We start from the raw sequence: 24513 nt of genomic DNA on the forward strand, positions 1-24513 counted from the left end.
CCTAACCAATTAAAATTCAGCTCTCTGAAAGGTAGGCTATACAGGCCAAACACCGCTGTCAATCATATTAAGCTGTAAGTGTCTTACCTAAATATTTTTGAACATATTTAATAGGGATGCAACAATACAGTTAGACCACGGTTCAATACATACCTCGGTTTTTAACCACGGTTTTCGGTTCGGTTCTGATGGCTTGTCACATCAGTTTTTTGCTATTCTATTCTTAAGCGACAGGAACAGCAAGAGGTTAAGGAGAAAAAAGACTATTTTTTAATTGCAATTCTCTTTCTTTATTTTACTTAAAATAATTGAAAAACCTTACTTAAACTTAAAACTTTACTTTAAAAAAAACCTTGTACACATTCCTAGTGTATGTATAATATAAAATATATATATGTAAAGATTTACACTGGCAGCTCAGAGATGTACAGCAGCATTTAAGTATGAAATTGAATGAATAAATGTAAAAATAAAACACTACATAGACTTCACTATAAAATATACATTGATTCTTATTAAAGCTACTGTATTAAAGTTTTTCAGTCAAGAGCAGTGAGTGATTTTCTCTTTGTATTTTGTTGTTGTATTAACATTAAATGGACAGTTCACTCAAAAATGAGAAATGAATACAGGTTTGGAACAATATTAGAGTGAGTAAATAATGACATAATTTTAGAGGTGAACTGTCCCTTTAAGGACCGCGTGTTCACTAGGCTGCGCTGCTTTCAATTTGCTTTAAAGACCTGTTTTCAGTCTGCGTGCATCTAATATACAGACACGCGCCGATTTTACTTTCACTGTAGACATAACCGACTGTGTTTATGTAAACATGGTGTGTATTTGACAGCATTAGCGCAGTAAGACGACTTAGTCCAGTAATCACGTGTTTGACAAGCGTTTAGTGCGCGCGTTCGGTAAAGCGCATGTTAAAACCGCGCACACGCCGGCAAGGCTTTAAAACAGAAAAGCGCATGTTAAAACCGCGCACACGCCGGCAAGGCTTTAAAACGCATGCAAATAATGAACTTTCGTGATTGTGAATAACTATAGTGTCCCGTGAGTATAACTCTACCACTAATGTGTGATGTGAACAGAGGTGTCAAGTAACGAAGTACAAATACTTCGTTACCTTACTTAAGTAGAAATTTTGAGTATCTATACTTTACTGGAGTAATTATTTTTCAGCCTACTTTTTACTTCTACTCCTTACATTTTCAAGCAATTATCTGTACTTTCTACTCCTTACATTTTAAAAATAGCCTCGTTACTCCTATTCCATTTCGGCATGTTTTCATTCCGGCTTGTCATAAAATAAAAAAAACTATCCAGATAAATCGCGCCATCCAGACAGAGTGAATTTGATTGTGGTTGGATGAGAAGGATAAACACAAACCATTCCGACACCCTATTGGGTTGTAGGCGATCAATCACGCCTGCACCTGCACAAATCACACACCATGTTGCCAGATAGGGCGGGTTCTCGCCGACGAGCACGTACTTTCAGCCAATCAGCGATCAGCAGGCAGACGTGCTCAGCCTCATTCATGACTTTAGCCGGGTTTTTAGCGCGATGACTCGTAGCTGTATAGTCCAGTGAATCAGTGATCGCTATGCCAGTGGCATAAATACACAGTAAGTTGTATCTACAGTAAAGAGTGGGACTGACTCAACTCTCAAACGTGAATTACACCTGTGACTCGAAGACTCTTTATAAATATAACCGTGACTCCTGTCCATCATCATACACACACTTAGGACATCTGCAACTAGCAACCCCGACAGATGCTGAAAGATGTTTAAATCAACGACTAATCCGTTTTGACTGTGCTAAATGCATGTGCCATGTACTTCACGAAAGACATACTGTAGTTTTGTCAAAGCAAAGTGCAACACAAGGGTAAGCGCATTGTTGTTATGTATTTGTTGACGGATTATTGTAGCCTACAGTATAAATGAATTACGCATTTTGACATTGGTGTGTGCATTAAGGTGTGAAATGCCTGTTAATTACATAGCTTTTTCCAATCTCTATATTGGGCACTTTTTGCGCGTAAATTGGCTTCTTACTGTTGACATTGAAAATCTTGTGTTTTTCTAAGGGATTGCGGTTTTGACAGTTTCTACCTGGACATATAGTCATATTTGAACCGTTTTACTGGGAATTTTTTTTTTTTTTTTTAATCATCAATGTTATGCTTTAAGGAGATAAAATGGTAACTTACTTATCAACATTGATTGGTATGGCAATAAAATAATATCACATTATTTTGGCAGTTAAAGTTTTGGGGTTTTTTCTTGGAGTGACTAGTTGCCTATAAGTATTGTAAGAGGTGCAAACTTGTTATCAATAACCAGGCATGTTATCAATAACCATTTTAAAAAAAATATATAATTGTACATTTGGTGAGGTTTTTGGGCTGGAAATTGTTGACCCAATCTGGCCACACTGATCACACATTCAAAAAATGGTTATTGATAACATGCCTCTGAATTTTGACTTTTTGCACCTTTACAATATTTATAGGCAACTAGTCATCAAATCTTCCACTCCATGAAACACGTTAATGCTCAGTAGTACACAATATGGTTCTTTAATGTATTTGCATTGTCCTAAAATGCGTTCATTTTCAATGGGAATATATGCGGCTGAAACGCGTTGCCAAGTGCATCTAAAAATGTTCAACATTAACTTTTTAATATAACATTATAGTCATTATGGCCTTCAGAAAAATGTTTTTTTGAGGAGGTGGGGTATGCACTGTGGCGCGGCCTAATCTTTTGTCCTTAAAGGGATACTTCACCCAAAAATGAAAATTCTGTCATCATTTACTCACCCTCAAGTTGTTCCAAACCTGTATGAGTTTTTGTTCTGAAGATATTTTGAAGAATGTTTGTAACCAAGCAGATAGAGCAACCATTGACTGCCATAGTAGGGGGAAAATGCTATGGCAGTCAATGGTTGCATATAATCTGCTTGTTACAAAAATTCTTCAATCTTCAGAACAAAGAAACTCATACAGGTTTGGAACAATTTGAGTAAATTATGACAGAATTTTCATTTTTGGGTGAACTACCCCTTTAATGGCATTTTTTCCCCTTACATTACTTTTACTTTTATACTTTAAGTAGTTTTGAAACCAGTTACTTTTACACTTTTACTTGAGTAAAAAGCTTGAGTTGATACTTCAACTTCTACAGAAGTCTTTTTAAACCCCAGTATCTATACTTCTACCTGAGTAATGAATGCGAATACTTTTGACACCTCTGGATGTGAAGGTATGACGCGTTGTTCAGTATATTGGGATGGAGGCAAATTATTGAATTTGTAGAAAAATACTTAATTAAATGCAAAACCGAAAAACCGCAATTCACAGGCGCGTATTGAACCATGAAGGCCGTCGAACGGTACAATATTATATTGAGAATTGTGGCATCCCTAATATTTAATTTAATTTTACATATTCATAATGTTAAATTCTACATTAATCAAGTATGCTAATAGTTTAAAAATAATTATCATCATCGAGGGTGTATTTTTCAGTCAACATTTGAAAACTGGAGAGCCATATAAAATCCGGAAAAGAGCCATATATGGCTCGCGAGCCATAGGTTCCCGACCCCTGGTCTAGCTGGTCAGGATGCTGAAACAATGTTTTAATAGCACCACAGAGTCACAGTGTGGACACTTTTTGGGGGAAATCCACATACCTATGGTTTACTCACAGTTGTCTCTGAACACATCCACTTAAAAAAATCATGTAATTTATTCCTGTGACGCAAAGAGCGTCATTACTCCAGTCTTTAGTGTCACATGATACAGAAATCATTCTAATGTTGATTTGGTTCTTAAGAATTTTTTTTTTTTTGCAGAAACAGTGATACATTTTTTTCCAAGATTCATTGATGAATAGAAAATTCAAAAGAACAGCATTTCATTTCCATTTTAAACATCTTTAATGTCACTTTTGATCAATTTAATGCATCTTTGCTGAATAATTTCTTTTAAAAAAAAATCTTACTTTTGGTCAGGAATTTTGTTCCAGGCTCAACAAAAGATGTCTTGGCAAAATCACGGCGACTGCTATGCCCAGGTCATTGTGCGCTCCATTGGCAGTCAGCTTTAGGATCACAGTTGTCCAGAAAATCATTGCTTATTCTTGGACACTCTGTCCTTTACTGTTCAAGCAAAACTCTTAAAGTCAATGTCAGGATATTCCAGAACCTTCTCTGTTTGTTCTGCTCTCTCTCTTCTCCAGGCAACCCAAGCCCCTGTACACATCATAATAAAAATATGTTTAGTCTCGACATTCATCACATTTTGTGGTTATGATTCTAAACGACCATTGAAGGTCTTACCCAATAATGCCAGCTGGAATGAGGAGGATGATAGCCCCAAAGAGGAAGGGGAATCCCTTCATAAAATATAGGGTGGCAGGATACAAAGAGTTAAAAACCCCACTAGATACTAGTGAGCACAGACCTTCCACACATGCCACTGAAGCAAACAGAGCACCTAAAAAAAAAAACATATACAAAACACATTATTCCATTTAATTCGATGTTACTCATTTGTGACAATGCTGTCCTTGTTTCACCTTGTTCCGAAGGGTCCACCAGCTTGGACAATTTAGATCTCAGGACTGGGGTAGTGGCCATAAAAAGGAAGCACAGGCCATATCCTGACAAAGACAGATAGATAAGCAACTTCTGCGAGTTCATTTCCTTGATTCATATTTACCCACTTCAGCCACTGGAGGACAGCGTGAGGTTGCATCAGCACAGCATATACTTCGAAATGTCAAGAAAGAGTTTCTTGACCTTTATCCTGTAATGTAGGCCTAATCTTAACAGTAGAACATTAACATAATATCTTATAGTGACTCTGGAAAAGTGTAAGTTAAATGCTTTTGAATTGAATACATTGTTACTTCTAAATGTTTTCTGACATTTTGTCAAACCGTTTTGTACATGAGTAAACTTTCAAGATCCACAATGCATTATAATCAATCAATAAATATTAATATAAACATATACAAATTTTAATATCCATAATTTTAATTATAATTGTATATGTATATTTTACATAAAAATAGATTATTATACACACACACACACACACCTATAACTGCACACAAGTTTAAGGTCAGTAAGATTTGTTTTAAGATTTGCATTGAATTGATCAAATGATTTTTCTGTTGTTACTTAAAAATCGTTAAGAAATCCTGAAAGAATATTACAGTCTCTATAAAAAATATTAAGTAGCACAACTGTTTTCAACATTGATGATAATAAGAAATGTTTCTTGAGAACCAAATCAGCATATTACAAGGATTTCTGAATGATGAGGTGATGATAGCTGATGAAAACATTGAACATTTAATTATTAAAATAGATTTAAAATAGTTAATATATAAAAATTATTACTTATTTCATATATTATTATTGATATATTAAATACAAAACAGTTATTTTAAATTGTAATATTGCACAATATTACTGTTTTTACTGTATTTTTGATCAAATAAATGCAGCCTTGGTGAGCATAAAAGACTTCTTTCAAAAATATGAAAAGAATCTTGCCGACCGCAAACATTTTAACAGTGGTGTATAAATTGTATATAGAAGATCTCACCGGTAAACATCAGAGCTGTAGTGTCAGTGACCGAAATCACAATCAAGCCAACAATGTTAGAGGTAAGGCCCACCAAAGCCACCCAGGAGTCCTCCAGACAGCACTGCATGGCCCTGAGCCCCATCAGGCTGGTGAGGTAGGCCAGATTCTTGGCAGCAGAGCCATAACCAATCAGCTCTGGACCCCAGCAGAGCGGAGCACTCAACTCATAGAGCACATAGAGGTCACTGCTGCCCAAATGTACAGACACCACCAAAAAGAAGCAGAGAGTGTAAAACCATAGTTTGGTTCTGCGTCCCTCCGGTGTGTCAGATTTATAGAGGCGGTAGACGGCCCGGTGGTGACTGGTGGAGAGGAGTTTTGCCCCGGGGTCCGGGGTGACGGTTTCAGGCACAAACAGGTATGTGTAGAAGGCCGCTGCAAGATTTGTAGCCAATACTAGCCAGAAAGGGTTGATGTATCTGGAGGAAAAAAAAATATATATATATTTTTTACATCTTTTATCTCAGAAATATAATTTTTTTATATCAGGTATGAAAAATACCCTTGTGCCCGTCGCCACTGTCCTCCGATGATGCTTGCAAACATGCCAGCCAATCCCAGACAAGCCTCTAGTATCGCCACACGAAAGGTGCGAGACCCCCTGCCACTCGTGTCGGCCACATACGCAAAGCAACCGGCCAAAATGGCGTTGAAGTCACCGGAGAGGCCGCTGCAGATCCTCCCAATAAGGAACCAGAACACAGGTAGCTTCAGGTACATTACAATTAAATAAACGGCTGCCTGAACAGCCAGGCCAAAGGACGGGATGATCAGAACCAGACGCCGACCTGCACGGTCACTCCACGAGCCCAACAGGGTCACCATAATCAGCCCAACAAGAAAACCACCCAAATTGATGTACAGGTTCCAGTGTGCAGTCAGAGTCTCTACTTCCTAGATGAAGGAAATACATTACATATAAAATGTTCTCCTTTGGAAATATAAAATGTAGCTTTTTAGTATCTGAAACACAACAGCCTCCTTTTGTGGTAAGTTTGATAATGTAATAATAACTTCTGGTATATTTCTGGTAAAAAAGAACTGGCTCAGGTGTCATTACACAGGTCCAAGTTTGTGATTTACATAGAAAAAAAGCAATTCCATGTAAGTGTCATATATTCAAGAATCGACATACACTGGTAAACTGTCCACTAAAAGAATCGGCTCTTTAAAAGTTATAAGTTCGGGAATAGTGGGTTCACTGGTCCTGCAATATGTTCAGGTCACACGGGTCTATTTTTGTGATTCACTAAAAAGAACCGACTCAAGAGTCATTCGTTCGGGATTCGAACTACACTGGTAGCAGTCATGTGCATATTTTCACTGAGGATTCGCTGTAGAAAAAAGCAAGAAGCACAAAATTCATTCGTTTTTTGATCGGATTGCAGTAGACGCGCTGTACTGTGTGTTTTTCATTTACTAAAAAGAAACGGCTTAAAAGTGTCATTTGTTTAGAATTTGTGATTTACTACAGAAAGAACCGGCTCATCAGTGTCATTCGTTCGGGATTCGTGCTTCACTGGTCGGGCAGATTGATTTTGATTCACTTAAAGAACAGGCTGATTTCTGGAGGGAAAACGGTTCTCCGTACGGTTCAAACCCAGAAAACGTGTCAAATATTCGTTACCTTCTGCAGAGGGTCGTGGACCGTAGATGCATTACATCCTCCCCCCTTTGTTCCATTATAACCCACATCTTCACTGAGACGTTCCCACAGGTACTGTGTGTATAGTGGACCCTGGAGAGCAATGGAGAACATGGACAGGAACATAACGGGCTCCACGGTCACGGAAAATGGACACGAACACGGCGGTGGAGGTTTGTTTTGTGTCACCTTAAAACAACAAACTTTGCCAGAGTCACTGGACTCCGAGTCCTCCGCAAGAATAGCGCTTGTATCTGATTCCTCCATGATTTAAAGCTTTCAGAGTCCAAGTGCTTAAATCACACAGACGACAAAATAGTCCTAACTTAACTTACTCCGCGAACAGCTGACACAGACAGAATGTTTTTTTTTTTTTACGGAAGCCGCCGTGTCTCCCAGCAGTTTGCCGTGATTCTTGCGCCCCCTTTGAAACACCCATGAAACTGACATGACAATCTCAGTAAAACTGAATGACAGACATATCCACATTTGGTGCATAAATATTATATTATATTTATTATATTATATTATTATAATATTTATTACCAGACATTACAAAACATGAGTAGTCTAGCACATTCTGTCTGGAAAAGTAAACGCCTTAGTAAAACAATTCTATAATTCTATCTATAGGATAGATAGATAGATAGATAGATAGATAGATAGATAGATAGATAGATAGATAGATAGATAGATAGATAGATAGATAGATAGATAGATACTATTATATTATATTATATTATATGAAACTTTCACAGAAATTACCAGACATTACAAAACATGAGTAGCACATTCTGTCAGGTAGAGTAAAAACCGTTTGGAATGTAGTAAACTAGTGAAACAATTCTATAATAATGGGAAAGCAGTAAATAGTAAAAATGTTATTTATTTATTTGCATTTACCATAGATTATGATTGAAGTAATAGGATTCAAAAAGCTTTTGAGCATGACATCATTTTAAGTGGAACGGCCCTGGTTTAACCTCTCAAATAGGATTTGCAGATTGCAGGCTGATATGATATATTGATTTTACTTGCACACAGGAATCTTCATGAAATCCAGTTTCAAACTAATCTACTACTTTCTGTGTATAAGTAATTTACTTTGCAATGTAATAATTAAGATAGCTTATTTATTTATTTAAATGTTTATTCAACTGGATATAGGCCTACTGCTTTACTTTATACAAATGTTCACGTTATACAGTGTTAAAAAAAATATTTAAATAATTTTAACAATTTAAAAATACGTGTGAGTTTAAATTGAGGACTTGAATTTAAAAAAAGGGTGAAATCCATCCATGGTAAATTTAACGTATCACATGTCCCTAGGGGACATTAAACTTACACTTTCAAAATAGCTTGCAGTGTCGAGTCATTCAAATGTTAGCAGTAAAATATATGTGACATTGTCCTAATGTGGGAGTGCCATGAGAAAGGTGTTTTTTCAGTGGGACCTTCAGCTCCTTTGATAATATCTAAGATATCATGTTGCAGCAATAGAGAGAAAGAGAGAGAGAAAGATTACTATTCCTCTTTTAAGTGCACTTTAGCGTTTGATGAAACCAAGGTAATGACAGCTATTCAGTTCAGCTCCTCTTTAAAGACAAATTGCAGAGACAAACACTTGACCTTCTTCTTAAGATAGGCCTATATATTCCTCATCTTCCCAAGAAACATGCATTATGCTGGAAATCTTTTTATGTTGTCATGAGCATTGCAGACATCAGATTTTTTTTAAATTAATATTTAAAACGGTTTGACAATCCAATACAGCAACATCAGCCTTATCTATCTATCTATCTATCTATCTATCTATCTATCTATCTATCTATCTATCTATCTATCTATCTATCTATCTATCTATCTATCTATCTATCTATCTATCTATCTATCTATCTATCTATCTATCTATCCATCCATCCATCCATCCATCCATCCATCCATCCATCCATCCATCCATCCATCCATCCATCCATCCATCCATCCATCCATCCATCCATCCATCCATCCATCCATCCATCCATCCATCCATCCATCTATATATCCATATATCCATCCATCCTCTATCTACCAACACGTGAGGTTAACATTTCATTCTGACACAACACCCTACAAATTAAACATGCAAAACTAGTTTGGGTAAATTAAACAAATCTTTGAAAATTTGATAATCACACTATGTCCTAATCCACAATTACCATTAAAATGAAGACATGCCTTTATGAATATAACTTCTTCTACTGAATCAAAACATAAACAAACTCTTGACCTAATAATAAACATAAATCATTTTTAATAGCTCAATATTTATTTCACATGAATTCTGTCTTTCTGTCAAATTGTGTAATCAATAGTGTGTCTTTAGCCCTTTGCTCCACCCTTGCTGTCAGTTTGTCACACAGTGGGAAAAGAGCTCTATAAATTTGCCAGAGGCTTTCTCATTTTAGTTGCTGTCTTTCAAATTTTTACCTTTATAAATGTAAGCATTGTTTTTAACCAAAGATGGGTGTTTGGTTTGAGAGATTTTTGTGTGATTTCCTCCTCACGTGAATTCCTCGAGAATTGAATTGGCAACTATTTGGAAATAAAAGCAGTACAGAAAACAGTACAGAAGAAAGTAATGAACAACCTATATTGTATTGCCTGTAAATCTTTAGGCTTGTGTGCTTTAGTTACAATGCATTGTTGAAACCTCACCATTTATGAGATTTTATAGTGTTTGTTTGTGTGAGTGTCACTTATCTTTGTACCCTTTGACAGAAAATCTAATTGAATATTGTCCTAAAGGCATTCTAGGTGGCTGTGGTCAATCCTGTTAGACACCTTCTTGCACTGTTTCCCATCTCACTTTCTGGTGACTTCAGTGTGGAACATGCAGGATATAGGAAACGTATAGAAAGGTTCTTCGAGAGCAGAAGTACACGCAGCTCTCAATAGGGATGAGCCTTAACGTGTGCTGCCAGCACTGACGGCACAACTGCCCTCACCAGCACACACACCCGAGGGCCTGATTGATGAGTGAGAACTATATTACGAATCAAACGTGTCTTCACATATATATATATATATATATATATATATATATATATATATATATATATATATATATATATATATATATATATATATATATATATATATAGCACCATGACAGGCTGTCATTATTAAGTAGGATAATATATTTAATACAATGGAACTCTGTTTAATTTCATATGCTTGCAACAACCATCAACTCCAGGTTGTTTGGGTTTACCTGACTGGAAATTGTGCAGATCTTCTGAATGGCCTACATGTTAATAGAAATCTTGCAATTATTGTCAATGAGATCAACTTAACAATAATAATTAAATAGTAAATCTATAAATAAAAGGGGTTACATGTTATACACATCCATTAGTTAAGGTTGGTTAATGCATTAAATAACATTCACTAACAATGAGCAATACATCTGTTACAGTATTAACTTCTTTGTTAGTTCATGTTAGCGCAGTTCCATTAAATATTATTAACAGATACAACTTTTGATTTTAATAATATATTTAAAAAAATTTATGTACTGTACTGTACTGTACTGTTGTACTGTTCGTTACAAGCAGCATTTGCCGTCAGGCAGGTAACGATAGCTAACATAAACATATTTTTGCTAGCCTACCTTCTGCAAACTTACACCATTTTTGTACAAGACAAGTAGAGCTATTTTATCCAGTGTAATTTATCACATACCACTATCTTGTTTTTTTCTTATCCTCCTCTTCCTTTCTCTATTTTCTTTTCTGGCTTCCTGAAGCATAAAATTCCGCTTCAAATCCGAGGAGGTTTTGTATTTTGCCGGCAGCAGAGATCGCGTGGTTGGCTGGCTGCTTTCAGCGACTACTGAGAGGGGCCCCTTAAGGGGGATCCCGATAACAGTGTCATTGAACTTTACTGCATTGACTATCAATGGGGCGCTCACACAGTTTGTCGTTTCATTTTATTCTTAACCTGTCGCTGTCTTGGGGCCCCAGGCCAGCTCGGGGCCCCAAGCAATTGCTTGGTTTGCCTGCCTTGTCGCGACGGGCCTGGGTACAGGGATGGGCAGTATTTCAGATACATGTATTTATAATATGTATTTTAAATACAAAATACTATTTTGTATTTTAAAGCCTTTGGAAAAAATAATATGTAATTTGTATTTAAATACATTTAAGACGAGTATTTTTGTATTTTCAAAATACTTTGAGCCAGTCAACCTTTTTTTCAGGGTGCTGTTTTCATGCATCAACTAGTTCAGACCAGACATGCCCCTACCCCCAACCCCAACATTCATGCACAACTTTTCTGGAATAAGGTATGTCATGGTCAATTCTACTTGTTGATTAAAGCTTGTCAAATGTGTTTGAAGCATTAACGTTACTGCATGGATGGGTGATATCATATGACAACAATACTGTAGATTCGTAGCGATGATATAAATTGTGAATTGATGGAACTTTTTCTAAATCGGTTACATAGGCCTATATCGGGGTAAGCAAATATATCTTTGCAGCTTTTAGTGGGCCGGAATAATTGGAATGTTGGAGTGGAAAAAGAAGCAAGGGCGAATGAGTTATTGGGTGTGATGTGATTTGTGTTATTATAACTGCTGCGAAAGGAAATTCAAATTCACACTTGCATGTTGGCAGGCAGTTTTTTATTTGAAATGCTAATTTAGATTTGTTTGTAAACTAAATTAAAGCAATGTGTTAGTTAATATGTACGGAGCCCCAGGGCCGGCCCTGACCAATTTGCTGCCCTAGGCAAGATTTTACTTGGTGCCCCTTGTGTCAAGGTTTAGCACTACACGTTATCAGTCTTTGGAAACACTCGTACGGTTTTATTTTTGTAATGCATTGATGTTTTATTTTTATATTTATTGTTGTTGTTTTATATGATGTCCAGTCCATTCTACCCCGTCATTATGTTCATGATATTATTATTATTATTTTTTATTTTTTAAAGGCTGATGATAGTCAAACTATACAAAAATTGCACCCATGCCACATTACAGCCTAAACACAAAGAGCAGGAGTTCATCTAGCATTCATTTATATTTATGCATTTGACAGACGCTTTTATCCAAAGCGACTTACAGTGCACTTATTACAGGGACAATCCCCCTGGAGCAACATGGAGTAAAGTGCCTTGCTCAAGGACACACTGGTGGTGACCGCTGGGATCAAACCAGCAACCTTCTGTGTGTCAGTTCCACCATCTCAGCATTCATGCACAAACTATTCATTGAGAACTAGCAAAAGTGTTTGTTTTCCAGTAGATGGCAGCAATATTCCACTAAGCTATGAGCATTCATGTTTTCACCAGGAATTAAACAGAAATTTAGATATTTAATGTGAATTTTACATAAAATGTTGCTATTTTAAATAAACCTGTATATAAATATCATTACTAATTTGGGCAAATACATTTTAAAATTGATACACCCCCTTAAAACTCCCTTAAAACTGCACAACTGCAGAGTTAAAACATTAGGCTATTAAAAAAGTGATATTACATGCGTTTAATATTTTTATATTATTTATTTTGTACAAAATCACACTGGCTGTGGCCTCTGGAGAACCCAGAACAGCTGCTTGCATAAAGTTTAAGGTAAAAATAACTGAATTAATTAGCAAACATTAGTATTTTACTACTATGCAATTAAATAAACTGTTCATTAATTTGCCTACATCACTTTACTTCTGTCTTTACACTGCAAAAAATGCTCTTCTTATTTAAACACAAATCTTTTTCTTGTTTACAGTCCAAATATCTACAAATTCTTAAATCAAGGTGCTTTTATAGATAAGTAAAATGACATAAGACATTTTTCTTGTTTACTTGAAAATAAAATTAAAATGAAGTGAGTTTTTGCTTAAAACAAGCAAAATTATCTGCCAATGGGGTGAGAAAAATAATCTTATTTCTGTTTGGGACAGAAACAATTTCAATCAGGAACAAGATTATTTCTCTCACTCCATTGGCAGATCATTTTGCTTGTTTTAAGCAAAAACTCTTTTTTTATTTTCAAGTAAACAAGAAAAATATATTCTGTCATTTTACTTATCTAGTAAATGCACCTTGATTTAATAATTTTTAGATAAACAAAACACAAATACTATGTAAGAAGAGCAGTGTATCCCTTATCTTCCCTGCATCAGAGGGCTTCTGTCTTTTTTGACACTAGAATTCGGCCATCCGTCATAAATAATCAGGCAACTTACACCGTGTCAACACCTGGAGCGAGCGGCCAAGCACCCTAAAAAATGAAAGCAATCCTGTCTGCGTTGGATGCGGCGAGAGGCGACGCAACACAACAAATTTCCAACGTTAAACTGATCGCGCGTTGTATTTCTGACGCACTTCAAGTAGATCGGCGGGGGAGATTGATGAGGCGGACCGGGAAGAGGCGGGGGACTTAGTTAAGTTTTTTTTGCGCTTTATTTGGTAATATTTCAAATTAATATTAATAAAATAGTATCAGTAATACATTTTGGCGCCCCTATGGATGAGTGGCGCCCCTAGCATTTGCCTATTCCGCCTATGCCACGGGCCGGCCCTGCGGAGCCCCACACATGACGTGCAAGAATAAAAAAGTAATATGTGCGCAAAATTTACTAATTTGTTCCCTCGATTTGCTAAACTGTCCACACAATTTACTCATTTGTTGCCTTGATTTATAAATCGTGTGCAGATTTAGCCTACTAGTTTTTTCATATGCAGGGCTCCGTAAATATGCTACCTAAATGATCTTCCGGTTTCTACAGTGATTTCCACATTTCCACAGCGATCTTAAGTAATTATGAATGAACCACTCGGCTTATTGAGCTAGCTTGTATGTGTGTTGTTTGGATTAGAGTCACTTTCCAGAAGTTGCTTAAAGTTGCCAAATAAATAAAAGAAATGGCTAAATTTATTACTAGGTGCTTTTAGAAAAATAAGTTGCTGCGGTAGTCTGAAAAGTTGCTAGATCTAGCAACAAAATTGCTAAGTTGGCAAAACTGGTTGAAGCCTTGTTCATACTTTCGCAATTCGCATGGCTCTACGCCGCGAACCTGCTTACTGCGCATGCTCCTCAGTAAAGTAATGCTTGACGTGCTCTCCGTTGTATAATTCTGTGAAACGACAGAGGGCGACTCTGAGTAATTGTTCTCCAAAGCATCAAAAAGCAGCGATAAGCCAAATAATTTGTCAAACACTCGTCTCATGAGAAGTTTGTGAATAAATGGATTTCTTCACATATAAACTGATTAGGTTGTGGGTCATTTTGAGGACACACCAGAAAAAGTTTTTTAGTAGCCTACACTTCTTAAACCCTAACCAAATAATCAAGTTAAACCCAGTAAACTTGAAATTGTGACTTGTTGTGACATTAGAACAAAACATATTAATGAATAGGCCCAGATAGATTTCAGCCTAATAGGGATAACACTCACGGCAAAATAAATGTTCTGCCGCTAGGGTGCGTCTAGATTTCTAGGCTAAGGGATACATGCACTGAATCGCCAACTTCACATGCATTTTGTGTATTTTCAAAATACAAAATACTGTATTTGTATTTAAATGCATTTTTCCACACAGTATTTTGTATTTGTATTTTAAATACATTTCCATGTATTTATGCCCATCTCTGGCTTGGTACATCATCTTCAAATCACACTTGAGTCTTCAGTCGACAAAGTTTAAATCCCATCTGGCTAGGGCGCTTTTCATAATGATTTTGCATTAGGGTCAGTAGGCGGAGAGTAGGTGGTCTTTTTGTGGCTGTTCGAATGCATTGGACCTACACTATGAAAGCAATCTGGTCGAATGTGTTTTCGACTACTTCTGGTCCTGGTCGAAAGTGGACAAACTCAAAACATTTAAGACCCCGTTTACAACTGTCCGTTAGCGTCGTCCACTTGTGATCCGATTGACCAAAACACATCCTAATACCAGGTGTAAACAGGACAAGTATTTTTCATGCAGTTAACTAATGCTAACAAATGAAACCTTAAAAGCAAACAAAACTAAAAACAAATGAAAACTAAATTCTTTTTTTTACTTTTGTTTGATTTTGTTTGGTTTGGTTTGTTTTACTAAAACAAACAAACCAAATGAAACAAAAGCTAAAATAAAATTCACAACTGATAGATGATAGATAGATAAATCTAGATTTTCTTACTTTGCTGGTCATGTCTCCTTTTCCAGCGCCAGAGACCTTGATTGGTTTGGACCAGGTGGAGGGGGGACAGAAGGCAAATCCTTTCATGTAAAGAGATGAATTAAGTTGAGTGGATGAGTGTAGTGTGGGAATGAGATTGGCAAACTGGGCTGAGGTGGACTATGGGCACTGTTAACCTCTGGATGTTAACCCTCATGACCCCAACTCATCTGGACTAATCCAACAGCCTGGAAACTATATCCTCTCAGTAAAGTCTGAGTGATAAGAACACAGGTTACACAACAAAATACATTCTCTTATAATGTCACTCTTAAAAATAAAGGTGCCAGGAAGAATCAAAAAGGGGTTTTCACTGCGATGCCATAGAAGAACCATTTTTGGTTCCCTGAAGAACCGTTTTGGGAAAGGTTCTTTAACGAACCATTTTTTTCTATAGTCTAAAGAACCTTTCTTCACTATAAAGAACCTTTTGTGCAGTGGAAGGGTTCTTTGGATATTTACGGTTCTTCATGGAACCACACACCTCGCCAAAGAACCTTTATTTTTAAGAGTGTACACTCTAAAAAAAAGGTTCTATATGGCACTAAAAGTGGTTCTTCGACATAGAGGAACCACTTTTGGTGCTATATAGCACCATATCTTAACATGTTCTGTATATGGTAGCAGTGCTATATAGCACCTTAGTCAGTGGTGCTATACTATAGCACCTTAGCAAAAGAACCGCTGAAGAACCACTGAAGCAAAAAAAATGGTGCTATACGGCACTTAAAAAGGTTCCCCTATGATTAAGAGCCAAGAACCAATTTTAGTGCCATATAGAACCTTTTTTTTTAGAGTGTAGCTGAGGTTCTTCCTTGTCTATATTGGATGCGTTACGTCAATAGCAAATAGAACCCATATGATTAATGTCTACAGTGGATTTTTTTAAAATGTCACCGGAGCTACCTTGAACATAATTGCTGTTTTTGCCTTGATGGTATATCTAAAAGTGTTTTAGCAAATATTCAGTAAATATTAAGTCTTCTCCACTGAACAGGTCATACGACGATAGAAATAAATAGACATACACACAGTTGTAAGGGTATAGAAAGGTTCTTCCGATCATCTTGACATTTTTGTGCCCACTATCAATGCTTATTGATTTTCAGCACACTGCTGAAGGAAAGGATATTTTTTGTGTGTGTGTTTTCATAGCATGAGCTGAGATGCCAAAGCAGAGAGCAGGAAAAGACTAGCAGAAATGTCTCTGTCAAGTGTGCTTTGTTGTGCCATGTCCTGGTGCCAAACTATTCACCATGATCAGTTACACCTTCGCAGGGCTTAAGGCATGTTATTTCAAGGATTTCTTTGCAGAACACACAGAAACAAGACTAATCAAAGAGAGATCACTTGAAATATAATATAGCTATGTAATGTATTGTTTTGAACAAGTACTGCTGAAACATGCCATTTTCAGCGGATTTAGTGCAACATGTTCTATCCATCTATATCATTCTTTATTTATCCGAGACAATCTATAATATAACATATCAGTGATATAAATGTGAGAGTGATGTATATTGAAAAAAGAAAACAATACATATACATTCTCAAAACAAATCATTACAATCTAGATCAAATCAACAAACACTGCATTTATGACAATTTTAAAGCAAAGCTATATGAGATAAATTTTGTCTCATTCCCTCTAAATTTGATAGCCTTACATGAACAAACCCCTAGCAGCAGTGTGACCTAAGCACAATTCCCTTTTACTATCACTGTTTTTGCTTCTCTCCACCCTTCTTGCCATCTCCCATTCACATTAGAATATGATTTTAATAAGCAGTTCAGGAGGGCCATGGTTCTGCCTCCCAGGTTCACTAGGAGGGTAAGGGAAAAATTCACCTGCATTGACATTCATTTTCCCTCCCTCCCTCGCTCTTTCTCTCTCCCTCTCTCTGTATCTGTCTCAGTTGTTTTTCTTGTCAGCAGTCAGTCAGTCACTATAAAAGCAGAGTGGCAACTCAGAGAGAGATTTCTGAGGAGATCTACAGCTGGTTTGCAGGTATCTGTGTGGACTCTGACTGTCTTAGATTCACAACCTGGGCCTGGAAGCACCACACACAGCGGTAAGTGAACTTTTATTTATTTATTATGCACAGTATTTGAGCAAACTATAATTATTATTGTTATTATTTTTTGCATCTGGTACACTAGGATCAACATTGTGATATGGTTTAATAGACATCAAAAAGACATTCTTGAAGAGATAAATCTGAGCTAAGAAGTCCAAATTAAAGGCGTACACATGTGTAAACATCTGTGGGATATCACTTTTCACTTACACAGATACTATTGTACGACTGTATCTCGTTTGGCACCAATAAATAAGGCATCAAGAAATGCCCCTCAGGCTCCTTGTTAGGCTTGTCTCCACCTGGATGAAATCTCCGCTGATATTCATCTAGGAACGAGAAGAGAGGGATACAGGAGAGAGAAAGAGGGAGCGAGAGAATGAGAAAGAGGGCAGGGAAAGGCAGGTGCAGCAGGGCCGTCTCCCCTCTGGGTGCTGAAGTTCGGCAAAGTGCCCATTCTCTCCGGGACATGATCAAGGATGGGTCTGATATAATATTTAAAATATGTTCTCATTATGATCCCAGTTGCCAGTGACCCAAGTGTGTGTAGCCGTGCAAACACGTGTGCACATGCAAATGTGTGTATTGGAAAACCTGTTGCAGCAGGTCTGTCCCTTGTGGGTGTGTGGCTCCCACAGGTTGGCTGGGGGCCAAATGGACTGAGACTTTTACAAATTCCCAGTTGAAATCTCAGAGCTGAGCCAAGATTGATTTTACAAGGCGCAAGCTATTCGATGAATGGGATTCATTATTTACCGAGCAATGATCACAGATATGGTTTCCAGCTGTGATCTAGCAATCTTGTCATACGTTTCTTGAGTATTGAGTGTCACATCATCAAAATAATGCTGTGACATTAATAATATTATTAATGATAGAACAGAGGCAATGTTCATGGTTAGTTAACGTTAACTAATGCATTAACTAATGTTAACTAATAAAACCTTATTGTAAAGTGTTACCGTTATTTTTAATGTTCATATTTATATTTAATATAAAAATAATAATATTTGTATAGAATTTTTTATTTATATTTATTTAGAGTATGATGTTAACAACTTTTACTACATTACTTTGAAGTTTATGTCTGAATGCTTATACTAAAATGTCTGTCAGGTGCAGGGTTTGGTTGTATGCTTTCCAATCTCATCACACATCAATCACATTTGATTGACATTAACAATATACACTAGAATTAAACAGGTTTTCAGAAACCTTCATTTCCTTCAAGATTTGTAAGCGCACGTTCGTGCAGCAAAGCTCCAACAGCGTTCCTACCTCATGAGAAACAATGCTTTTCATAAGTCTCTAGGATTTCCATTTATGCTGCACAGTGATCTTAAACACTATAGTGTGCATTATAAATGACAATCCTGTCATTATTTACTCACCCTCATGTCATTTAAAACCTTTATGATTTCCTTTCTCCTGTGGAACATGAAAGTAGATGTTAGTCAGAATGTTGACACTGCTCATTTCCATTTAATGAAAGTAAATGTTACCAGGGGCTGTCAAACTTCAAAATACATTCTCTCTAAAATCTCTTGGCTTTTTCTTCATATTGTGTGGCTTTAGAAGACTCGCACTAGAACTACTTTCGACTTCTTTTATTGACCTTTTAATATATATATATATTTTTTTTTGACAGCCCCTGGCCACCATTTACTTTCATTGAATAGAAAACAGCAGCATCATTATTCTGCAGATTAAAAAATAAATAAAAAAAATGCAGGTTTGGAATGAAATGATGGTGAATAAATGATGACAGAATTGACATTTTTGGGTGAATTGTCCATTTGACCACGTTTAGTATGAAGTGCTGAGATTTTTTTTTTAAACGCTCAGATCTGTTTCCATTGAATTGGAGTGAAAGTGCTTTTGTAGACATACGGGAAGATATCCTACCAATTACTTGATGGATGACAGTGTAAAGGAAGATGCACAGTCCATTTGAAATGCCACTCAAGTGTGGTGAGAGTGCACAGGTGGAGCTGTATAGACATGCAAGAGACCAGATCAAAGTGAGATAAATGTGATCATATTGAGAGAGGAAGGAGTCTTGAAATGAAGTACTTTTACATTTATACCTGTTTCAGCATTTTTATTCTTACTCACTCCAGATGATCACACACACACACACATGCACACACACACACACACAATTTGTCTTCTTTTTTATCTTGTATTAGAGGATTATATAGCATGGCTTACTGACCTCATTCAGCATTCTGACCTTTGCTTGTTGCTGATGGAAAACTGAATTTTCCGAATTTTCTGTAAATATAATTCTCTAAGAGAGCTTATCAATATATCAAAAATAATATTCAATAATTGTCTATTCAAATTTAATTAGCGCACAATTCAATTATACAAAAAATGATTAAATATAACCTTTAAGAACCTTTTTTTTATTTAAAAAAAAAAGTATTTTGTAGCTTGCTTTAAAAGCAGTATTTAATTTAGTAGTAAAGCTCTTTATGCAAAACGACCTGGGACCATGCAGGAATAAATTAATGTATCCTTTTTTTTTTTAAATCTGTAAAATTGTAGCTCTATTCCAATGGCGGGATCTCATTCGGTTCCATTTTAGTTAGTGATTTCACTGACTTGATTAAATTGACCTTAAAAGCAGTGATTAAGTCAACATTTTAACTTGAATCTAATCATACAGTAACTACTTCCTATTGGCTAAACACTCTTAAATAAGACTCGTATGACAAACCTTTTAGTTTTTATAAATCACATTTTTGCTGTTTAACACAGATTTGCTGTGTATACAATACACACTATATTTCAGAATTTACATTTACTCTATGCATTCAGAAATTGTATTTCTTTTCAAGTCTTTGTTCAGAACTTACTGTATATTTTGTAATATAATTGGCTATAAATTAGTAATTTATTATATCCTCCTGGGACCCAGAAATAGACTTTTGTCCACTGTAGTGGATATTATATTTTAATGAATTTCTCTGCCATCATACATGTCACAGTTTTAATGGATGTCCTGTAAAGAGCATATTCAGGGCTTTGCAGAGATACCAAATTTCAGCTCTTTTAATTTCACCAGGACAACAACTTCTTCTTGCTCTTTAAAACGGCTGACATTACTGTTTAGCACTCTTATGGAAATATATTATTGTAATTATAATTTAAATCGGATTAATTTTCAAATTATAAATCAACATCTCAGGAAAATGTTATGGGGTTTCTAATCAAAATATGACTTTCTGTTACAAAACAGGGCATTGGTTTCATAAATGCCCACTGTAGTGGACACTGACTTAAAGCATGTTTATCAGGCATTTTGGAGACACATCAAGTGAATAGGGAAAGCAATTACATATCAATATTCCTATAAAATATTAGATAATATTATGAAAATGTTTATTACTCCCATTATTACACTTCTATTTTCATTACACGTTGCACCGAGAACACATTAACATGCAAATTAGATGCAGTGTATAGATGCATTGTATTGAATGGGAAAATCCAAGTATGGCCATTTTACCCACATATTGCACAAAGTAAAATGAAATATCAATGCATTTCGTTATATCTTTCATAACACAGTCCAGAATCATCTTTAAACAAAGTTTGGTTAAAAAAAAAGAATCCTGAAATCTAAAAATTGATTGGTGAATTAAAAATAAATCCCATTGCTTTTGCCTACATGCAATTTCTTTTTTTCAATTTTATTTTGAAACTATAGAGGACATATCATAACATATGAATAAAATATAATTTTTCAAAAAAAGTTTGTTTCTTATGCTCTAAACAATGCAATGACATACTAAATACAAATAAAATACTAAATTAAAACAAATATATATATTTCTGGGTCCCAAGAGGATGTAAGGGAGAATGTACAGTAAGTACATTATTCCTCTCATTTGGTTTCTCACCAAATAAATGAGTTAATACGTAAACATTAAATATTTATTTGTGTTGAAATCATTTTTATAATCTTACCTGTATATTATCTTAAGGATTCCCGCTAAGAAAAAAAAAAAGTCCACTACAATGTACGAAACAATCAGTTTAGCGACAAGACGAGCACTGCAACACAACATTATAGTAATATCTATAACCCGTTTGAGCCCGGACTGCAGATGCAGCAAATGACCAAAGAGCCAAGTAAAATGAAATTGTTGAAATACAAAATGTATGATTGTTTATAGTAAAAGACTTTTAAAAAAACAAATACTTTAAAATGATATGTATCATAAAATCCAGTTATCATGCCTCATTTGCTTGCCTAATTCTCGTTTAAACACATAAGCACCCGATAACCTTTTTGTGTATTCAGCTGTTTTCTCTCAAGGGTGGAAATGGCTTGTATCTCGACCATAACAGGTCAGAGGATCAGTTTAAAAGTCACAGTGATGGACCATAAAGGCCAGCTCAACTTCCTCTCCAGTACTGAATTACACTCTATGTTTCAGATGGAGCAAAACTCCCCATCTCCATTTCATGTCACTAACACACTTCTGCTTCTCCTTCATGGTTTGTTGGTGATTTTAATGAGTTTTTGTCTCAAACAGCACTGTCTGCTGACAGTAAATGAGAGTAGCCTGAATTTCCAGGAATACCGGATACTAATGGCCTTATGTTTTACCTGTTTCTGATCAGATAGCAGCCAGGGCAATGATAAATACAGCATATTGGGCCTTTTCAACAGAAAACATGGACCATCAATGTTATGGAAAAAGCTTAGTAGACAGTTGGAAAAGGATTTTCATTACAAGCAGTGTTATGCAATTACGGGCCATAAGACTGTAGGTTTGCCCAAAGGCCAAATAGCTAGGGAGATAGATTATTTGGAGACATGGAAAATACCTTTATGACATAATGTCATTTGAGGTTGATTGTTGTTATTGTATAACTGGATATACATATATTCCAACAGTATGTCATGACATAACATTCTTGAAAACAGGTCTTTGTGTGCCCCCAATTTAGCAAGGGTCAAGCATGATAGCATTCCGACACGTAATCTTTCAAATCACAGCCCCTGACACTTTCGTGTAAAAAATGTTTGAGGGTACATTGTGCCACATGTTTTCTTTTTAACAGTAGCTTAAGCTTATTTTTTATCTTTCTATTTACAAATAAAGCTAAAAACCTGATAGCCTGTTGTGTTGTTTTACAGAGGCAGGTTGTAGGGATGATGTCCTCTGCGTCCCAGGGCCTGTCTTTTCCATCCGTCAGCAGCAGCAGCAGCTCACCAATTCCTTCTTCTTGTGAACTACAATCCTTTGACCCTCTTGGTTCGCCCTGCTTTCAGATGCCAGAGTCACAGGTATTAATGATTTATTTTTCGAATTAGTTTTTAATCAATTTTGTGTTAGTTTGTTTTTGAAGGTTTTAAGTTAAGGACTTCTTTTTTCAATTCTGTTTACATAGCCAGATAGATAGACTGTTCTGTAGTTGCCGCTTCTTATAAAGCGCTGCCCGCCAGCTGCTCTCATTACAACTGTGTCATAATTATTAGTTTTTGATGAGGACATGAACCTCCGCACAAGGCACTATTCAAGGACACAAAACCCCGGGGCAGAAATAGAAGTATTTCATCCTGCCTTTTCACCAAATCCTTTTGATTTAATATTAATTAATTATGGCCCTTAGGGAAGGCTGTATATCACATGCTTTTGCTTTTATGGTCTCTTTAGCAGATCAAAGATCTTTACATGCTACTGCATTTACACTTGGAAAACTGCTTTATGTTAAACAGTGCATTCGTTAAGGAAACTGCAGTGTTGCTTTAGGTGTGGCGTGTATTTTGCAATTTTAGGAATTTCATATTGCTGAGCTATGCATGTTTTACAGATGCGTTTTTACATTTACGTTTTGTTGTTCAATCCTAGTGTCACCAGAGCAATGTTGGAGAGGGGTTTGCACCGTACTCCCAAAGAGAAAGTGTTCCCTACAGGCAGAAGAGTGCTATTGCAGAACGGTTTCGTAGACACAGTATTGACGGGAGCCCTGTTGAACAAGAATCTGGCCTGACGGAGAACAATCACTACCATCCGTACAGGCGTCAATGCAGTGAAGGGGCCATCAGTGAGGTTGAGCCCTTCAGTTGTCTCAGAAGAGCTGGGAAACTCACCACGGCCGATGGATTGGAGGAACAATCTTCTTGGAGTCCATTAAGCACTGATGTGGAGACGACTAGCATCATGGTGAGACCGAGTGACTGTTTAAACAGAAATGTTTAGATGAAAAAAAAAAAGAAGGAAAATAATTTTTCCATTCTTAAAGGAATTTGCACAGAATTTAGTTCTTCGTTTTCATGGATTTAATTTAAAAGAGCCTTTAAGGTTATATATAGGCCCTATCTGTTCAGATACAAACAAAATAAAAAGATAATTTAATAAGAAGGCTTATATTGACCGATTAATATATTTACCTTTAAAATATATTTTTTGCTATTTTATTCAAAAGTTTTCACAGGTAAATCAATAACACATCATTTTAGGAATATTTCAAGTGTAATTTATGGGATTTGTTGTATTTTTTATCCAATCATTCTTTGTAAAAGAAAGTTTACCATACTGATTTCAAAGTTAAGGATTCATTAGTTTGGATATACATTGAACCAAACGCTATAATAACATCTTAGTTGATAATTCAATCTATTTTATTTTTGACAAAACATCCCATGTTTCGGTCGTGACAGTAATGTTTTGGTAGCGACCACATCTTAACTTGCATACTAAAACTACTAAAACATACTAAAATACTAATTATTTGCATAACTGTACTCGAATTTAGTTTATTTCCCCCAAATAAAGGATAATGTGTTCCCTTTTGTCACTACCAAAACAATGATGACATGTTTCGGTCATGACTGTTTCGGTAGTGACAATTTTAGATACTTTTGAGCCTAGCTCAA

The 24513-nt window shown here is 36.1% G+C and overlaps 2 protein-coding genes across 3 annotated transcripts in view; one reads left to right on the plus strand and one right to left on the minus strand.

Annotated features, from left to right (window-relative positions):
* Positions 1-2179: 2179 nt before the first annotated feature.
* slc46a1 (solute carrier family 46 member 1) lies at positions 2180-7709 on the minus strand. Of its 2 annotated transcripts, XR_013817022.1 has the most exons (7): positions 7302-7709; positions 6177-6568; positions 5633-6093; positions 4596-4679; positions 4357-4513; positions 3284-4269; positions 2180-2304 (listed from the first exon to the last, which is right to left on the minus strand). XR_013817022.1 is itself a non-coding variant. In XM_079823085.1 (6 exons), exons 1-6 carry the CDS (start codon positions 7584-7586, stop codon positions 4206-4208), a joined length of 1443 nt encoding a protein of 480 aa, XP_079679211.1. In that variant the 5' UTR covers positions 7587-7709; the 3' UTR covers positions 2180-4205. The 2 variants fall into 2 exon arrangements, 1 of the variants encoding a protein (XP_079679211.1); XM_079823085.1 differs by having other exon boundaries at positions 2180-4269.
* A 9761-nt stretch (positions 7710-17470) lies between these two features.
* Positions 17471-24513, plus strand: part of foxn1 (forkhead box N1) — a 17002-nt gene continuing 9959 nt past the window's right edge. The window contains exons 1-3 of the mRNA XM_079823082.1: positions 17471-17609; positions 22771-22920; positions 23486-23800. Of these exons, the coding sequence (XP_079679208.1) occupies positions 22786-22920; positions 23486-23800 (450 nt within the window). The 5' untranslated portion in view covers positions 17471-17609; positions 22771-22785. The remainder of the gene's footprint in view (positions 17610-22770; positions 22921-23485; positions 23801-24513) is intronic.

This window comes from Gobio gobio (assembly GCF_949357685.1).
Source record: "Gobio gobio genome assembly, chromosome: 8".
NCBI classification, from domain to species: domain Eukaryota; kingdom Metazoa; phylum Chordata; class Actinopteri; order Cypriniformes; family Gobionidae; genus Gobio; species Gobio gobio.

What these genes read in the sequence shown, in the direction of transcription:
- slc46a1 (XM_079823085.1), bottom strand. Translation starts at nt 7,586, where the DNA reads ATGGAGGAATCAGATACAAGCGCTATTCTTGCGGAGGACTCGGAGTCC. An exon ending in CAGTGGCGACGGGCACAAGG is followed by an intron (nt 6,094 to 6,176) that starts GTATTTTTCATA and finishes TTTTTCCTCCAG; the next exon opens with ATACATCAACCCTTTCTGGC. An exon ending in GGTGGACCCTTCGGAACAAG is followed by an intron (nt 4,514 to 4,595) that starts GTGAAACAAGGA and finishes TTTTTTTTTTAG; the next exon opens with GTGCTCTGTTTGCTTCAGTG.